Source organism: Leptonychotes weddellii, chromosome 13 (assembly GCF_054177405.1).
Source record: "Leptonychotes weddellii isolate Sample4059 chromosome 13, ASM5417740v2, whole genome shotgun sequence".
NCBI classification, from domain to species: domain Eukaryota; kingdom Metazoa; phylum Chordata; class Mammalia; order Carnivora; family Phocidae; genus Leptonychotes; species Leptonychotes weddellii.
The window spans coordinates 73,769,645-73,789,210 of NC_138381.1; the positions used below are offsets into that span (position 1 = coordinate 73,769,645).

Below are 19,566 nucleotides of genomic sequence, written 5' to 3' on the forward strand. Positions count from 1 at the left end.
CCAGCGCGGCGCCCGCTCCTCACGTGTCCCTCCCGGCCCCGGGGTCGTCTCACGTTCTGCTTCCGTCCGACCCTTCCGACTTCCGGTAAAGAGTCCCCGTACCGCACCACCGCGCCCACCCGGCATCGCCACGCGGCGCCTGTGTGTGCCCGACCCCCGATGCGCTCGGCGGTCGCAGCTCCTCGGAGCCCCGCAGCGGCCATCGAGCCACGCCGCTTCGTCGCGGCCAGGTGGCCCGGGCGGCGCTCGCTCCCGCGGCCGGCGCGGCGGGGCGGGCGGGGCGGCGGTGGCGCGGCTTCGGGCCCGTATCCCTCCGCCGCCCCTCCCCCGCCCGGCCCCGGCCCCCCTCCCTCCGGGCAGCGCTCGCCTCCCTCCGCCTCAGACTGTTTTGGTAGCAACGGCAACGGCGGCGGCGCGTCCCTGCCCGGCTCCCGGCGGCTCCACGGTTTCGGCGGGCCTCCCCGCCCCTTCGTCGTCCTCCTTCTCCCCCTCGCCGGCCCGGGCACCCCCCCGGCCGCGCCATCCCGCGCCTCCCCGCTCGGCGCCCGTGCGTCCCCGCCGCGCTCCGGCGTCTCCTCGGCGCGCCCGGCTCCCGGCTGTCCCCGCCCGGCGTGCGGGCCGGTGTATGGGCCCCTCACCATGTCGCTGAAGCCTCAGCAACAGCAGCAGCAGCAGCCGCCCGCGGCCGCCAATGCCCGTAAACCCGGCGGCAGCGGCGGCCTTCTCACGTCGCCTGCCGCCGCGCCGTCGCCGTCCTCAGTCTCATCGTCCTCGGCCGTGGCTTCCTCTTCCTCGGCGGCGGCGGCGGCGAGCGCAGGCGGCGGGCGGCCCGGCCTGGGCAGGTGGGTGTCTCGCCCCAGCCCCCTCCGCTCCAGGCCTGGACGAGCTCAGGCCTCGCGTCCCCTCCCCCGCGGCCCACACCGTCGTCCCCGCCCTGTGACCGGCCTGGCTTGGTGGGGTGGGCTAGGGGCCCGCAGTGGGGGTGGGGCTCCCGCTCTCCTCTAGAGCCCGGGGGTTTGGGTGGGGGGCCTTGCGGGATCCCTCCAGGAATGTCAGGTCGTGTCCAGCCTCCCGCAACATCGCCACCCCCTCCCCCAAACGGTCAAGATGGAAGGACTGGGCAGCCTCCCCCTCTCCATTTAAGTGTTCGGGAGGGATTCACAGGTTTCACCAATTGTCAGCCCCTGTTCCTCCTTTAACTCCAACATGGAGGGGATGCTTGGGCAGCGCCTCCCCCCCCCCCCAGTTTAAATATTAACGTGAAATGGTCTTTAGGTTTTGGTCAGTCTCCCGAAACTTGCCAACTCCCCCTTTGGGGAATAACGAGGGAGGGGGAAAGTTAGGGCAGCGTCCCCCTTGTCCGTTAAAGGGGCAGCCACGGGGCTCATCTGGAATCGTTAGGGTCTGTCTAATGTGCGTAACCACCCCATTCCCCTGCCCTGGGAAAGGTCGAAGAACCGGATTGAGGTGGGTGGGCAGTGGGCCCCCGCTCCCCTCCCCATTTAAATCTGAGGCGGCGTCGGGGGCTCCAGAACTCCTGGAATCGTCGGGCTCTGTGCAGAGTCTCCCGCAGCGTTCCGCCCTCCCCCACCTGAGGAAGGGCTGGGGAGTGCCCGGCCCCCTCCCGGCCTCCCTCCTTCCCCCGCAAGGCCTCTCCGCCGCGGGTGGTGGCCGATCCGCAATGCTGTTCCGAGGCCGCCGAGGAGAAGGCGCCTTTGAATAGTGGTGGGCGAGGGCCGGACCCAGGCGTGCGTCAGAAGTCCAGGCCAGATCGGGAACGTAGGGGGATGGTGGTGGCAGGGAGCGGGCACGCTGCGCATTTTTCCCAACCCCCGCCCCAATCTTTAAAATTTCGAGGGGAGAGGGATTGCAGCAGGAGACGTGGTGGGGTTCCTGAAGGCAGAAATGCGGGTGTTTACTTGCGTCGTCTCCTCCTCTTCCCCCATAAACCTAGGTTTGTGGTAGGGACTGGGGGCCCTGTGTTGTCCCTCTAACCGGGTCTGACTTTGGAGGGTGTGTTTGTGCGGGAAGGCCTGTTGGGGGTGTGTGTGTGGGGTGGTGGTTGTCAGTTCGTATTTCACGAACTAAGAAAATGCTTAGTGTTCAAACGGGGCAGCAAATGTCAATAGACTCCATTCCATTGTGGCCAGTGTCCTTAACTTGGGGAGTGCCGCCAGAGCTCACCAAGGGCACGCAAGTCCATTTCCCCTGTGCCCCGAGCCCATCCGTGTTCGGCACTGCCTTGCCTCCCTTAGGCCTAGGCGGGGTTGGCATAGTCGATGACGAGGGTCCTCCTGAAATAGACATCCTGGGCTTTAGAAAGTGGGATAAGGGGATTTTTTTTTTTTTCCGCGCACTGAGTTTTCTTTTTGAAAACAGGTTTTCAGCGATTCGTTTCCAAAGAATTTTCATTTATGGCAGGAGAAGTTACCCGTCGAGATGAATCAGAGCTGATTTTTAAGGAATTCTGTTTTCAAGGGGAGAAGGGCGAACATTTTTTTGTTTTTTACTTCTACCCTACCTCCCCTCTTGCCCCTTCTCTGAACCACCCACAAACGTTAACCTTACCCCAACTAGTTCAGATAAAGTGCTTATTTTCCCAGCTCTTTCCACTTAAGATTCTGTAACTTCAGTTTCCCTTTTTCAGTGGCATCCACAGTGAAAAATGGACAAATTTTGTACATACATAATGTTTTATAGAAAAGAATCCACGGTATTTTTCTTCTTAGGTATCATAGAAATTTGGCAGATATATTCAACTTGTTCAAATAATTAAAAATGAAAACTTAGGCTTTTAAGTTGCAGCGGCTCTCCTTAGGCTTAAAAATTATTTTGTTCCAGAGTGGCTTGAATGATCAAAAATATTTGGAATGTTTTAGTGCCAAAGGTCTTTTTCTGTTCTTTGAGGCTTTACATTTAAGGTTAATTTAAATTCTTCCTTGCTTTAAGTTCTTTCATTTGAGACATAAATTCTGGCCCTTGTTCTTTTTGATAGATGTGTGAAGTTCTGTTCATTGGATTCATATAATGTGTACTTTTATTCTTATAAAGATCTTTAATGTACTTGTAGAGTTCCTTTGGATTTTGAACCACTGCTACTGGGTTCTTTGTAAACTGGTTATAATTTCTAGAATCTCCTCACATATGTTTGTGTGTATCAGCAGTTAAAATAAGTCCCTGAGGCCAAGGGTAAAGAAAGAAAATGCATTGTTTAGAGGTAGTAAAATATTCTTGAAAGTCTAGAAATTCACATGTCTTATTTAAACAACATTTCATCATGTTTGACTTTTTTTTTAATAGTGGTTTTTCATGGCTTTCAAAAATTTATTCTGCCTTAAATTATCGTATATGTTTTAAAAGGTGACTTTTCTCTTAGAACAAGATACCCATAATATTAAAGTCTATTAATCAAAATCTTATTTTTGCCTTTTACTTTTTCATTTTTATGTAGCTTTAATTGTGTATTTTTGTGTTGTTTTTTGCTGTTTAGCATTGTATTATAAATATGTTTTAGGTTTTTGGTTAACCATTCAATTATTGTTGGGATTTGGGTTTCCACATCTTTACTGTTACAGATAGTGGTGCAGTAAACATCTTTATACTAATAGCTTTTGGCTTTAGTCTAATTATTGCCTTAGAGAAAGTTCTCAGGAGTGGTTTTACTGGGTCAAAGGGCTTCCAAGGTTTTTATGGCTCTTGCTAGCTGTGCCATATTACTCTTCAGAAGACTTGTATTAGTTTCCATTGCCAAGAAGGTGGCTCTTCTATAGAATGGTTTCTTTGTCAAACACTGGGGGGGATTTTCAAGGGAAAAGTTGCACTTACTGTCAAGTGAATACATTATTAAGTGCTTTTGTTAGCTACCTGATTATTTATACTTGAGTTTGAATTTGGTTTCTCTGAGGACTTAATGAAATAATATAAGGGAAGATGCTTTGAAAACAGTAACTGTTAACACTAATGAGGATACATGGTTTAACTATTGTGCTCATACTTCTGCTAAGTAGAGGAATGGAAGTCCTGAGAAACTTGTTCTGAAACTTTTGTTGTTGTTGTTAATCTCCCTCATTCATCTAAAGGTATTTTTTATTAGCTGTTAGCCTGTGACCAAGTCATTTTTTTAACTTTATGTAATTTCATGGCACTGTTAGGAATTATCACTGGTTAACCCATATCTCTTCCCTTTCCTGTTTAAAAAAAATAACGGGTTTACCCATTCTGTTACCCATTCCTAATCTGAAATAATACATTAGAATTTCTTTGGATACCGGATTAAATGTGAGCAAAAACTTCTTATTTTAGTCATTTTCAGCTTAGTACTTCTACTGCTTCTTTCTCTTAAGGCATTGCAACTTGGAAATTATGCTGCAATTTAGTGTAAGTTTTCATTTAAATATCTGTGAGACATGTCTTTAAATTAAATCTTCTAGAAGAGCTTAAAACATTGACACCATTGAGCATATAGATTTATTGAAAATCTATGTACAGGCAGTTACAAGTGCTTGGGATATACGAATGAATAAAACAAAGATAGCTGCTTTCCTGGTGTTTCCATTCTAACATGATGAACCAGACAGTAAATGAGACATTAAATTAGCAAACTGTAGGGGCTCCTGGGTGGCTCAGTCGTTAAGCGTCTGCCTTCGGCTCAGGTCATGATCCCAGGGTGCTGGGATCCCCTGGGATTGAGCCCTGCATCGGGCTCCCTGCTCGGCGGGAAGCTTCCTTCTCCCTCTCCCACTCCTGCTTGTGTTCCCTCTCTCGTTGTCTCTCTCTGTCAAATGAATAAAAATCTTTTGTAAAATTAGCAAACTGTATATAATATTAGGTAAGAGCTGTGGGATTAGAGGAAAGCAGATTAAGGGTATAATATGGGAATGTGGGGGAAGGGAATGGGTTACAATTTTAAATGGGTTGGGGAGGCTTCTTTGAGGAGGTAACATTTGAGCAAAGTTTTGATGGTGAGGTAGGTTGGCCATTTGCTTTTTTCTAGATTAATTAGTCATATGGTCCCATTAGTGATTTAGAAGGTTTAAACTGTATCATCCTTTGTTAATTTATTCTTTTATGTGGGTATTGATATATAACCACATTTGTAGTTGGACCAAAAAAGTTAATTGACATTGAGGTCATCAGAGGTAAGCTGTAGATGGCTATTAAAAGCTGTACATTTTTGTTTTTCTAATGGGCTTATATTTTAACCTAATTGACTTAATTTTTATCCTAAATACCTAGAGAAGATAGGCTTTTTTGGATTGGGCAAAAACCTACATCAAATCTTTGTCAAAAAAGTAATCCTGTAGTTGCTTAAAGATTTTGCATTTTGAAAAGTCAAAACATTAATGGTGTCAGTCATGGTGTTCCTTTTTTGGTTAAATGTAAGTTTGTATTTTCCATATCTAATTAGACAGTTATAATTTTACAGATTTTACACAGGGGATGTTAACTCATAGCTATTTTATAGCCATATGTTTGGACTTAAAAGAGGATCTAATTTTTTGTTGTTGTTCTGTGTAGCTACAGCTGTGTTAGAATTTACTTTCACCCCTGCGTTTTTATACCTTGAAATGGATTTTAAGTTTTTAGTAGATTTTTTCCCTGGAGTTGTAATTTTCTATTTTGGATAGTTAGGGATAGTGTTTTGATATATAAAGAGTTGAGCCTGAACAAAACCCTGTTTTTTTGTAGCTATTTCAAATGATTATGATAACTTCAGCTGCAATATAAATAGTTTATTAACAGGCCTACCTGCTACTATGTCTTTTCAAGTGAAAGCACTTGTTTTTGTTTTGTTTTTGAAGCACATCTGGGTCATTTATGACTGTTACCATACTGCGATTTTAAGAGGTCAATATAGTGGTCTTTTCATATTTCAGCAAGAGTGTCTAAAATAAAAGTGCTCTTTCTTCTTGAGGTCTTTTTGCCTGCTTAGATGTTAGACTTCAAAAAATAGAGATGTTTTTATGAGAAAGTTTACTTATCAGTGAATGTGAAGCTGGTATCAAGCTTTTGAAAGTTTGTAGCATCTAAATCTGGAATCTGTAATGTAGGCACTTTTGAACGTGTAACCTTTACTAGCATTACTTATGATAGGTTGAGCTGTATCTTAATGTGTTTTTTGATATCCTTAAAGTATATTTTTCTACTCAAAAAGCATTTCTTCTGCTTTTGAAGGTAAATGTTCTATGTAGAATAGTAGTAGTCTCCATTGAGGTCCTTGCCAGACAACGCAGATACGCAGTTTTGTAGGCAGTGGTGTCATAAACCACATTCCTGTTATTTAAAACACCAATTAATTCAAGAGATTTTTATGTCTCATATATATATATATACATATATATATATATATATGTAAAAGATTTCGGGCTTTGTGACACGAAGATATGTATAGAATGTGGTTGTGGATCTTCAGCGGATCTTAAGCTGCCTGTAGTATAATGGAGATAAGAGATGTACTTGAACCAGTGTCCAGAACAGATTTCTTCTTCTTCCTCTTTTTTTTTTGAACTTTCTTATTTTTTTTATTATAGTTGAGTATAGTTGACATATAATATTACATTAGTTTGAGGTGTAGAACTTAGTGATTGGACAACTTTATGCATTATGCTATGTTTACCACAAGTACAGCTATCATCTGTCCCATTACATCACTATTAACATATTGATTGTATTCCTTATGCTCTACTTTGTATTCCAGTGACTGACTTTATCTCCCTCTTGCCTTCACCTGTCTTGCTCCCCTACCCTCCGCAACCATCAGTTTGTTCTCTGTATTTATAGTTCTGATTCTGCTTTTTGTTTATTCATTTTTTTAAAGATTTCATGTAAGAGTGGAATCATATGGTATTTGTCTTTCTCAGTCTGACTTATTTTCACTTTAGCATAATACCCTCTAAGTCCATCCATGTTGACTCAACAGATTTATTCTTGAAATTAATAGAGAGGGTGCCTGGGTGGCTCAATTGGTTAAGCATCTGCCTTCGGCTCAGGTCATGATCCCATGGTCCTGGGATCGAGCCCTGCATCCGGCTCCTTCCTCCCGCGGGGAGCCTGCTTCTCCCTCTGCCCCTGCCCCCGCTTGTGTGCGCGCTCTCTCTCATGCAAAAATAAATCTTTTTTAAAAATAAAAAAAATTAGTAGAGAAATAGTCTTTGTACAGGTACTGCCTCACTTATATATGAAAGTTCTGTCTCATAATTTGAAAAACAGTGAGTTTTAAATACTCACTGGAGAAAAGAGTACAGAGAATCAAAAAGCAAAGCCAAAACTCCTTTAAAATCACCCACAGTCTTTCCTTTGACATAACTACTGTTGGAAGTTTAGAGCTCATCTTTTCAGACTCTTTGTGAACATACAAAGAATAAACAAAATGGAATCATATGGTATATACGGTTTCGGCTTCAAGAGTATATATTGTCTTTTAAAATATTTTCCCCTTAAAACTGTAGAATTTTAGAGCAGGAAGAAATAACAAAATCTTACCTTAAAATAGAAGGGAAAAAACCCTAAGCTTTGAGAAGTTAGGGGACTTGCCCAAAGCAACTTATTTGTAGAATTTTATTATATTCCTCTCTTTAAATAAATACAGACATAGACATAAACAAGATTATGCTGTGTATTTTAAAGAATACAACAACCACAGACAGCCCTTGACCTTCAGGATATCTTTTTGTAACATTGAAGTTTGGCTCAGTAAAATAGGAGCTCCAGTTCTTTATCTTTTTGGAAGATTCATGTAATTTTTTACATATGTGGCATGAAATCTACTTAAATGTTAAGTCCTTGGTTTTATTATTTTTAAAAATTAGTGTTGTTATGAATCTGGGGTTGCTTATGAAAATTTGCCGCAACTACAAACCTTAGATTTTATTTGCTGAAAATTATTTGCAGTTGTTGTCATGTGAAAATCAGAAATTCCTTTTAATTTAAAAATATTCTAATGTAGATTGCTTATATTACGAGCCTTGAAGTGGCTATAAAATAGCAATTTCATGCCATGATTAATAGCTAACTGCATTTTGGGAACTGGATAAAATGGCATTCTATAATGGCTTCTTTGTAAATCCCATCAGTTTGTGGTATGAAATTTGTCTGTGATGTAATTATAAATGAATGTGGCTGATTTTTATAAGTATATAAGAACTTTAGAGTATTGTACTTGAAAGTATTACTTTGAGAGCCTTTATCTAACAGTTTTGTCAGTGGTTAAATATTTTTGATTGCCACTTTATGTTCTTACTGGTTTTATGAATTGTTAAACAGTATTCTTAGGGGTAATCTTGTAAATAGTCAAAATTAATCTTGATTATAGTTTTAGTTTAAAAAGAAGGAAAAGGCTAGTTTTGAATCAGATTGTACATTTTTCTTTTGGGGCTCAAAAATCATTTCTGTGGAGTAATTACCTGTGTTCATTCCTGAAACACACTTGGAAATTAGGTAAAGACCTGTGGTTTTTACACTGAAGTTTGTGTAGATTACAGAAAGGGGGAGCTCTTCAGAGCCTCTTTCAGAGTTTATTTGCTTTTTACTTTACACATGATTTTACATAGCTTGCATTTTTGATTTACAGATTGCCAGCAATAGAAAAGTAAAACTTTTATTTACTTATTTTTTAAAGAGTTTATTTGAGAGAGAGCGAGAGCGTGAGAGAGAGGGAGAGGGACAAGCAGACTCTGTGCTGAGTGCGGAACCTGTCACAGGGCTGGATCTCACGACCCTGAGATCGTGACCTGAGCCGAAATCAAGAGTCAGATGCTTAACCGACTAAGCCACCCAGGTGCCCCAGAAAGGTAAAACATTTAGAGGCAAACATACCGATAGCAATTAGAAATACTAATAGCGTGACAGAAAGTTAAGAGAATGGAGAATTACAAAAACAGACGTAAGAACTCAAAGTACACCATTTGACTCTCAGGTTGTAGCTGTGTGCCTTAGTAGACCCGAGGCAGTACTGTCGTATAGCACAATAAATACAGTTAGTTGATGTGCTCATAATAGCGACTCAACACAGAGGTCAGTTTTTTTTCATATTTTTCAAAGAAGTATTTTTCAAACTATAGGTCATGACCTCTTAATTGTAAAAATCAAAATGAAAAAGGATAGAAGATACTGGAATGCATTGCATTGGTAGAAGTAAGAATTGTTTTAAAGAACTGTTTGAGTCAACGTATATATACTGTGTTGTGATGCAAACTGTAATTTTTTTTTAAGATTTTATTTATTTATTTGACGAGAGAGGGAACACATGCAGAGGGAGTGGGAGAGGGAGAAGCAGGCTTCCCGCCGAGCGGGGAGCCCAATGCGGGGCTTGATCCCAGGACCCTGAGATCATGACCCGAGCCGAAGGCAGACGCTCAACCACTGAGCCACCCAGGCGCCCCTGTAATATTTTGTTGATGTAGTGAAAGTCACTGATTTAGAGGCACCGAGCTGCAGGAAAAGGATTGAGGAAGGGTTTTACAGTTAAGTGTCTGCTAGGGTTGCCAGATTAGTAAATAAAAATACGGGATGCCCAGCTGAACTTGAATTTCTGATCAGCAGTGACTAATACTAAAGTATGAATATGCCCCAAATTGCATGGAACAAAATTATTCATTTATTTGAAATTCAGATTTAATGGGGCATCCTTTATTTTATCTGGTAACCCCAGTCTAGGCTAGAATCAGGGTTCACCCCTTGGTAACCAAAATTTAAGCCCTGTGAGGGCAGAAACTTGATTTTGTTTACTGCTGTGTCCCAATCTGTTCAGTCATTGGCACTTAGGAAGTGGTGAGCTGTTTGAATAATTGTGGCAGGTCACTCACTCTTAGGCTCAGTTTTTTTATCTGTTAAAAGGAGAAGGGGCACCTGGGTGCCTCGGTTAGTTGAGTGTTCAACTCTTGGTTTCAGCTCAGGTCATGATCTCAGGGTTCTGGGATCAAGTCTTGAGTCCCATGTCTGTGTTCCCCCTGCTCTCGGGCTGCATGCTCACCAGGGAGCGGACTTGAGATTCTCTCTCCCTCTGCCCTGCCCGACTCAGGTTTACGTGTGCCTGTGCACGTGTTCTCTTTCACTCTCCAAAAATTAAATCTTTTTATTTAAAAAAAAATTTTTTTTAAAGATTTATTTATTTATTTATTTGACAGAGCGCGCAAGTAGGCAGAGCAGCAGGGAGAGGGAGAAGCACGCTCTCCGCTGAGCAGGGAGCCCAACATGGGGCTCGATCCCAGGACCCTGGGATCATGACCTGAGCTGAAGGCAGACCCTTAACCGACTGAGCCACCCAGGCGCCCCTGTTTTTTAAATAAAGATTTTATTTATTTGACAGCGAGAACAAGCAAGGGGAGCGGCATGTAGAGGGAGAAGCAGGCTCCCTGCTCAGTGGAGAGCCTGATGCAGGGCTTGATCCCAGGGTCCTGGGATCATGACCCGAGCCGAAGGCAGCTGCTTAACTGACGGAGCCACCCAGGTGCCCCAATTAAGTCTTTTTAAAAAAGGAGAAAATAGGGGCGCCTGGGTGGCTCCGTGAGTTATGCAGCTGCCTTTGGCTCGGGTCATGATCCCGGCGTCCTGGGATTGAGCCCCATGTCAGGCTCCCTGCTCAGCAGAGAGCCTGCTTCTCCCTCTACCTGCCGCTCTGCCTACTTGTGCTCTCTTTCTATCAAATAAATAAATAAAATCTTAAAAAAAAAAGAAAAGGAGAAACTACCTTCTTTAAATAGTGAGATACTGAATTTTTCTTGGTACATAGTAAGCACTCACTATTTTAGAGTCATGCAGATTCGGAGTTGGAAAGTAGCTGTGGTGGATTTTTAGTTCTCATTTTTCTTTACAGGTGAGGAAACCAAGGCCACAGAGCTTATTTGCCAGAGTTCTCTCATCATTGGCTGCATAGCTGGCTTTAGAATCTTGTTCCCTTTTCTTTCTAGGATAGCATTTTTAAAAATTTAAAGTCCAGTTAACCTACAGTGTAATATTAGTTTCAGGTGTACAATATAGTGATACTAATATAACATAGTTTTTAAAAGATTTTATTAGAGAGAGAGAGCATGTGTGCATGGAATGGGCGAGTAGAGGAAGAGGGAGAAGCAGGCTCTTTGCCGATGGAGCCTGATGCGGGGCTCCATCCCAGGGCCCCAGGATCACGACTCGATCTGAAGACAGAACTTAACCGACTGGGCCACCCAGGCGTCCCTAATATATTTCCTGACTCGTTTTAAAAATTTGGTGTTTATTCAGTAATCTTGAGAAGAATCACCTATCCAGAAAAAATCATTTCTAAAGTGTTCTGAGTTAGCAAAGGCTCTACTCTACTTTTGCTCTCTTTTGTTTCGTCACGTTTCAAGTGAAAGTGTGTCTTCAGTTCCCCCCCCTTTTTTTTTTTAAGATGTATTTATTTGAGAGTGTGTGTGTGGAGGGGGGAGGAGCAGAGGGAGAGAGAGAATACCAAGCATACTCTGTGCAGAGCCTGACCTGACTTGGAGCTTGATCCCAGGACCCCAAAAGCATGACCTGAGCTGAAACCAAGATTCGGACGCTTAACTGAGCCACCCAGGTGCACTCTTTAGTTCTTTTAAATGAAGTTCCTGTACTGTTTTCTGCCAGGGATTCTTTTCCTTTCTTCTGTGACTATCCATTTCTGATACTCATCCTACATGGCGAGTAGGTTTTACCTTATATGCCAATTCTGATTGACTGGAGTGTTATGTAGAGGATTTTTTTTTTTTTAATGATTTATTTGAGAGAGAGATTGAGAGAACGAGTGGGAGGAGGGGTGGAGGGAGCAGACTCCCTATGGAGCAGGGAGCCCGACTTGGGACTTGATCCCAAGACCTTGGGATTATGACCTGAGCCGAAGGCGGATGCTTAACTGACTGAGCCGCCCAGGCACCCTTTGTGGAGGATTCTGAGATTTCATTTGGCCTTAAGGAGGAAATGTGGATAGAGGAGGTGAGGTGAGTCTTTATATCATGGGCACCGGAGGTTATCTGCTGACTGGAGCCTAGCAAGCTTCCCTCCAGTCAGCAGATAACCTGGTTGGTCTCTCCATGTCCAGATAACTTCTTCCATACTCCATAGTCATAAGAATGCCCCCCAAACATCTTTCATTTGCCACCTCTCTACTGAGAAACTTTTAGAGGCTCTCATTACTAGCTGGATTGAATCCAGACTATTTGGCCTGATCGCCAAGTCCCTCTGCAGATTGTGCACACTGTATTTATTCTCCAGCATAAATCAAATTATGCCAATGTAGTCCTCTCATCCTCTTAAACATAGGTCTTTAATGGCTTAGCTCACATCTTCTCTTGCATATCTCCCCATATTTACCTTGGTTTCTCCTGTGCTGATGTGGTTTTCAGCAGGATCATTTCCGTGGTATTGAATGCATAGTGCCTTATATTTAAGTGCAGCAGCTTCTCCCTTTACAAACTTCTCTTTAGAATGAACTCAGGAACATAACTACTCCCCAGAACAAAAGCAGGTTAACTCTACCAATAGATGGGTAGGTGGGGTTTTTGTTTTTGGGTTTTTTTTTTAAATTTGCGTTATTTATGGTCATTTCATAGTCAGCCATTCCTGTTTTTAAATTCTCTGTGTTTAAACTTAGTTTATTTATTTATTTTTTTTTAAAGATTTTTTCATTTATTTTTTTTGACAGAGAGACATAGCGAGAGCAGGAACACAAGCAGGGGGAGTGGGAGAGGGAGAAGCAGGCTTCCTGCTGAGCAGGGAGCCCAGTGTGGGGCTCGATCCCAGGACCCTGAGATCATGACCCGAGCCGAAGGCAGACCTTAACGACTGAGCCACCCAGGCGCCCCTAAACTTAGTTTATTCTTAAAACTGTCATTTTCAACAAGTGCAGCAGCAGTATTGACAGTCCAGTCAGAAGAAAACATTTAATTATGGTAGAAATGAGAGATTGGGGCACCTGGCTGGCTCAGTCAGCAGAGCATGTGACTCTTGATGTCAGGGTCGTGAGTTCAGACCCCACATTGGGTGTAGAGATTACTTAAATAAACTTAAGGAAATGAGAGATTTAAAAAAATTAGTAGGAAAATGGCTGGGGACAGGACGAATTACTCTGAAGGACAGAGAACCAAAAGGACCATGTTTAGTCAGTAATAATCAGCCAAAAATAAAGATAATTAATGGATGAAATGGAAAAACTTGGAAGTTTGCAGCTAATCTTGCTGATTTGGGAGAAGGCTAAAGTAGTTAAAGTGCTGCTGCTGAAGCTTGTGTCAGGACTTGCAGAGAGTGCTCCAGGTTCACGGTCATTGAGTACAGGGTCTCAGGTGGCTCCCAGGACACTAGAGAAGATTTCTTTTTTTTAAAGATTTTTTAAATTTATTCATTTGAGACAGAGAGAGAACATGAGCAGGGGGAGGTGCAGAGGCAGAGGGCGAAGCAGGCTCTCCGCTGAGCAGGGAGATTTCTTAGCGTTGTCTTTTTGGAAAAGGTGCCCAGTAGAATTTCATATATTGGGTCTGTAAGCTTCAAAATCTCCTCCTCTCTGAACACGTGGATGATACACAAGAGACTTTTTTTTTTTTTTTTAAGATTTTATTTATTTGCGAGAGAGAATGAGAGACAGAGAGCATGAGAGGGAGGAGGGTCAGAGGGGGAAGCAGACTCCCCGCCGAGCAGGGAGCCCGATGCGGGACTCGATCCCAGGACTCCAGGATCATGACCTGAGCCGAAGGCAGTCGCTTAACCAACTGAGCCACCCAGGGGCCCGATACACAAGAGACTTTTAAAAAATGTGTTGCTCAGTGTACTGTGATTTAGCTCAGATTGCTAGACAGTTATTCCTTATTGTGATAGATTGCATTTTAATTAGATATATTAAAATATGATTTACAGGAAGTTCACCCTTTTTAGTGTATAGCTCTTGAGTTTTCACAAACAAAGCCTTGGAGCCACTACCACCATTACAGTGTCACTCGAACGTTTCCTTGTGCCTTTTATCAGTCAGTCCCCTTCCTCTAACCCTGGCAATTACTGATCTTTTTCTTGGCATTATAGTTTGTCTTTTCTGGAATGTCATATAGATGGAATTGTACAGTACACAGCCTTTTGTGATTGGCTTCTCTTATGTAGAGTAATGGGTTGAGACTCGTTTGTGTTACTGCATGTAATAGTTTCTTCCCCACAGTTCGTTCATAAGTGTTGGACAGTTTGCAGTTTTGGCTGTTATGAATAAAGCTGCTATGAATATTTGTGTACAGGTTTTGTGTGGTCGTGACGATTTCATTTCTCTTGGTTAAGTACATAGAAATGGGATTGCTGAGTTGTATGACAAGTGTTTATTTAGTTTTAAAAGTAATTGCCAAACTATTTGTTAAAGTCCTGTCCTATTTTGTATTCCCCTCAGCAGTGTAAGATATTTTAATTGCTCTAATTCCTTGGCAACACTTGGTATGTTAATCTTTAATTTCAGCCAGTCTAGTGGTATTTCATTGTGGTTTGAATTTACATTTCCTTAATGCCTAATGATACTGAACTTCTTTTCACGTGCTTGTTTGCCATTTATAATCATCTTTGGTGAAAAGGAACTATTTGGGCTCTAACTTGTTTGGAAGTAAAAGAGCTTCTGTATTTGTATTGCCTTCTAGGTTTAGAGCATCTTGAGGACAGGGACAAGTGCCTTGTACAACTTAGCATACTTAATAAGTGGTAAATTCCTTATTGACTGTATGAGCCTGGGTTTCATTGTTAAGCAGATGAGTTTACTCTGTCAAGGAAAAGCTGTCATCTCAAAAAGGAACATGGCATTTATTTTATAGGCATACCTTAGTTAAACTATTCTCTTGTTTGCCAGGCCCTAGGGATACTGTAGTAATCATGCCAGATGAGGTCTCTCCCTTCCTGGAGCTTACCTCCTAGTGGGGGAGACAAGGCAGAAAGTTCAAACTGCCTCCTCATGGTATGTTTGAGTTGCTAATGCTTGCCTCTTTCTTATAAAATATTGGAAGGAAGTCTTTTAGATAAGGGAAAGAAAACCTACTGCTTTCATCAGAAGATAGGCCCTCTTATGAGTGGTCTAGTTTTTTTTTTAGTAGTCTAATATTTTTAAATTTAAATTTTATTTTTTTAAAGATTTCATTTATTTATTTGAGAGAGAGTGAGAGCACGAGTTGGGTGAGGGGCAGAGGGAGAGAGAAGCAGACTCCCCGAGAGTGGGGAACCTAATGAGGGGCTCGATCCCAGGACCTCGGGATCATGACCTGAGCCGAAGGCAGATGCCTAACCGACTGAGCCATCCAGGCGCCCCTAACATTTTTTTTTTAAATTAAGTAAGCTCTCTGTCCATCGTGGGGCTTGAACTCATAACCCTGAGATCAAAAGTCCAGGCTGTATGGACTGAGCCAGCCAGGGGCCCTGAGTAGTCTAGTATGTTGCTAATGGTTTACTCCTTCTAATGGTTTAGGGGCAGCCACTGGCTAGTCACAGAAATCAGGTTTGAGAATCCTTGCGGTCTAAGCTTGTGAAAGCTGAGTGGGGTTGTCCTTGAAATAGAGGGGGAAGAGTTACTGAGTGGAACCCACCTTGAGCTTCCTTTTCTTTCTTTTTTTAATTTATTTATTTGACAGAGAATGAGAGAGAGAGCACATGAGAGGGGGGAGGGTCAGAGGGAGAAGCAGACTCCCTGCCGAGCAGGGAGCCCGATGCGGGACTCGATCCAGGGACTCCAGGATTATGACCTGAGCTGAAGGCAGTCGCTTAACCAACTGAGCCACCCAGGCGCCCCGAGCTTCCTTTTCTGCTTGGGCATATACATTTACTATAAATATATACATGTATACATACATATATTTTTTTATTTGGTTATCATGCAATCTTTTCTGTTGCCCTGTCCCATTTTATCTGTGAGGAAGCTAAGGCCCAGAGAAGCTAATTAAGTACCTGTTTAAATTTACTCAGCTAGAAAGTGGCAAAATGGAATGACTTAATATTGTTGTATTAGGATCTCTGAAAAAGTATGCAAGTGAGAACAGAAGAAAACTGGTGGTGATTTTTTTTTTTTTAAGATTTTATTTCTTTGACAGAGAGTGAGCATAAGCAGGGGTAGCAGCAGAGGGAGAGAGAGACGCAGGCTCTCCGCTGACTCAGGGAGCCCGATGTCGGGCTCGATCCCAGGACCCTGGGGTCATTGACCTGAGCCAAAGGCAGATGCTTAACTGACTGAGCCACCCAGGAGCCTCTGGTGATGGATTTAAGGAAAATTACAATTAGTTTCTTACTTTAATTGACAAGGAATTTGCATCACTAGCTTTACTGGGTGAAGGAATGTATTTCAGAGGCTCCTTAGGATGAACAATGGAGAAGAAAATGAGGAATTTGCATTTGTGACAGATACAGAATTTAGTTATTTATAGTCTGTAAATGTTATAGGAAGTCTGCATATTTTTAACCTAGTCTAAAAGGTTAGAGAATAAGAAACCCCTATTGATAAAACCTTTTTTCCTATATAAAACATGTTAGGAAAAAGCTACCATTTCTGAGTCAAGTGGTAGTAGTAGTAGCTATTTTTCTGAAAAAAGTTTAGTATCTGTGATGTGAAAACAGTTCATGGAGAAACTTTCTATTTATACAATGATAGTTACACTTTATCGTGTGCCTGTTAGGTTTCAGGAACTGTGCCAAGTGCATTACTTACATAACCTTTAATCCTTAACAACAGCCCAGCCTGTCAGGTTGGTAGTGCCATATCCATTTTACAGATGAGGAAGTGGTGGTTCAGGGAAATTAAGGAACTTGCCCAAGGTCATAGAGCTAGGAAGTGATGAAGCCGAGATTCTAACCCTGTGAGACTTCAGAGCTTTCGCTTTTAATAACTGTGCTCTACTGCTTCTTCTGGTATAGCTCTATGACAAAACTGATAAAAACCAATGACAACAATTCAGTCATTCTTGTTAGCCATAAAATGGCTTCGGTTATCCATGCCTTAGTCCTGGCAGTTCTGTTTGTTTATAAATGAGTCTGGATCTAAAAGTTCATGATTTTATTTTAAAACTTGGAAACAGTGTTATAAATGGCGGTTAGTTTTGTGCACCTGCCTATTTTATCAGATTGTCAGTTGTAATCCATAATTAATTTAAACTAAGTATTGTATATATCATGGATTGAGAAGGCGTTTGTGGTTTGAACTAAGAACCCAGACACCACTTATGATGTTTCTATAGGAAAATTAGTATAGAACCCACTTCTCCACTCTCCCTGTCTTAGTCATTCATGTTAGAGGTTGCATAGCCCTGGGGCTAGGACGCACTGAGTAAGACTTAGCAGCACACATTAGTCTTCCAGGGAGAAAGGATTAATAGTTGAGGAAATGATTGCTACCCTGTGTGACTTTAGGGAAATTAGTGCTGCAGTTATGTGTATGGGCCAAACAATCACTTTAGGTGATCATACGTTTTATTCTAAATTATTGAAACACATTAATTTTTTTTTTTAAGATTTTATTTATTTATTTGGCAGAGAGACACAGCCAAAGAGGGAACACAAGCAGGGGGCATGTGAGAGGGAGAAGTAGGCTTCCCGCGGAGTGGAGAGCCCGATGTGGGGCTCCATCCCAGGACCCTGGGATCGTGACCTGAGCCGAAGGCAGATGCTTAACGACTGAGCCACCTAGGCGCCGTGCAACACATTAATTTTGCCCACCAGATTAACCTAGCCTACCTTTTTTTTTTTTTTAAAGATTTTATTTATTTATTTGAGAGCGAGAATGAGAGAGAGAGAGAGCATGAGAGGGGGAGGGTCAGAGGGAGAAGCAGACTCCCTGCCGAGCAGGGAGCCCGATGCGGGACTCGATCCCGGGACTCCAGGATCATGACCTGAGCCGAAGGCAGTCGCTTAACCAACTGAGCCACCCAGGCGCCCCAAACTAGCCTACCTTTTGCTATTAGACTTAAACTGTACTTTTGTTCAGAAATCATCCTGTTCCCAAGCCCAAGGTCCTCTTCACCTTTAAGGTTTTCCATGATCTAACCTAGGGGTTGGCAAACTTTTTAAGTAAAGAGCCAGATTATTTAGGCTTTGCATGCCACTATAGTCTTCTTTGCATATATATATTACATATATGTGTGTATATATAAATAAATATATGTATATTTTTTAAACCCTGGGACATATAAAAACAGGGCATTTGCTGACCCTTTATAAAACCCCATTTTATCTTTTTGGTCCTGTTTTCCAACAACTCTTCAAAACACGACCCATTTAAATCTCTATGGTCTCCTTTCTTATCACCTCTGCAGGTACCAAGCTCAGCCTTCATTCCCTGCCTGCTCTTCCGTCATTTTTCTGCTTTTCCACATCCTCATATTTATCCTCATCCCCTTCCTTAGATCCTTTAAATCTAGCCTAAGTCTTCCATTGAAACAAATTCTCATTTTTCTTATTAACTCCTGTAGAACTTAGCTTGTCCCGTGTTAGTTTTCTTTCTTTTTTTTATTAAAGATTTTATTTACTTGACAGAGAGGGACACAGCGAGAGAGGGAGCACAAGCAGGGGGAGTGGGGGAGGGAGAAGCAGGCTTCCCGCTGAGCAGGGAGCCTGATGTGGGGCTCGATCCCAGGACCCCGGGATCATGACCTGAGCCTAAGGCAGACGCTTAACAACTGAGCCACCCAGGCGCTCCCCCCCCATGTTAGTTTTCTTAATTGAGCACATTTTCCGTGTTTTTCTATGGTAGCTTGCTATGAAATACAAGAATAAAGATTGACATTTTCCCTCAGACTATTTTATGGAGAATGCCTAAAATTACTTTTTCTTTTCACAGATTGGTGTTCCTTCTATTTGGCATCCTATTCCCTTCCCACAAATCTGAATTTTAAAATTGGAAGCTTGTGTTTCAGATCATTATGACTCATCCTATTTTACACAGGAGCGGGCACTTTAAATGACTTGTCCAAAGTCATACAACAGTTTATATAGCACCCCAGCTCCTTTCTTACTTTGTGACGTAAGGCCCTATTTCATTTGTGCTTGAGTTTCTTCCTCTGTGAAATGGGGATGATGAGTATTAAATGAATTGTGGTGTAAAGTACTTAAATCAATGCCTGGTATGTAGTAAGTGCTCAGTAACTTTTAGCTGTTATTCACATTTTTGGAAATTGGTAGAAACTACACAAGCAAGTTAAGACTGAACAGTGCTTGTTGGTAGGTTTCAGGTAGTGCTGGATGAGTGTATGCAGTTTAGCATTTTATTGAGCTTGTCTGTATACTGTTCATTAATTTGGTAAAAGTTTGAAGCTGTGAGACTGAGACAGTTAAAAAGATGAATGATTTTTTTTTTTTTAAAGATTTTATTTATTTATTTGACACAGAGAGAGAGGAATCACAAGTAGGCAGAGTGGTAGGGAGTGGCAGAGGGAGAAGCAGGCTCCCTGCCGAGCAAGGAGCCCATGTGGGACTCGATCCCAGGACCCTGGGATCATGACCTGAGCTGAAGGCAGACGCTTAACGACTGAGCCACCCAGGCGCCCGAATGATTCTTGAATCACTATATTGTATACCTGAAACTAACTCTGTATGTTAACTAACTGGAATCAAATTAAAAACTTAAAAGATGAATGAAACGTC

At 42.5% G+C, this 19,566-nt stretch overlaps 1 protein-coding gene across 10 annotated transcripts in view; it reads left to right on the forward strand.

The window, feature by feature from the left end:
• The first annotated feature begins 345 nt into the window (after positions 1-345).
• Positions 346-19,566, forward strand: part of ATXN2 (ataxin 2) — a 117,407-nt gene continuing 98,186 nt past the window's right edge. For 6 of the 10 annotated variants that reach the window (XM_031030645.2, XM_031030649.2, XM_031030647.2 and 3 more), the window contains exon 1: positions 347-842. In XM_031030645.2, the coding sequence (XP_030886505.2) occupies positions 640-842 (203 nt within the window). In that variant the 5' untranslated portion in view covers positions 347-639. The other 4 variants (XM_031030652.2, XM_081802227.1, XM_081802228.1 and 1 more) reach the window with 3 other exon arrangements.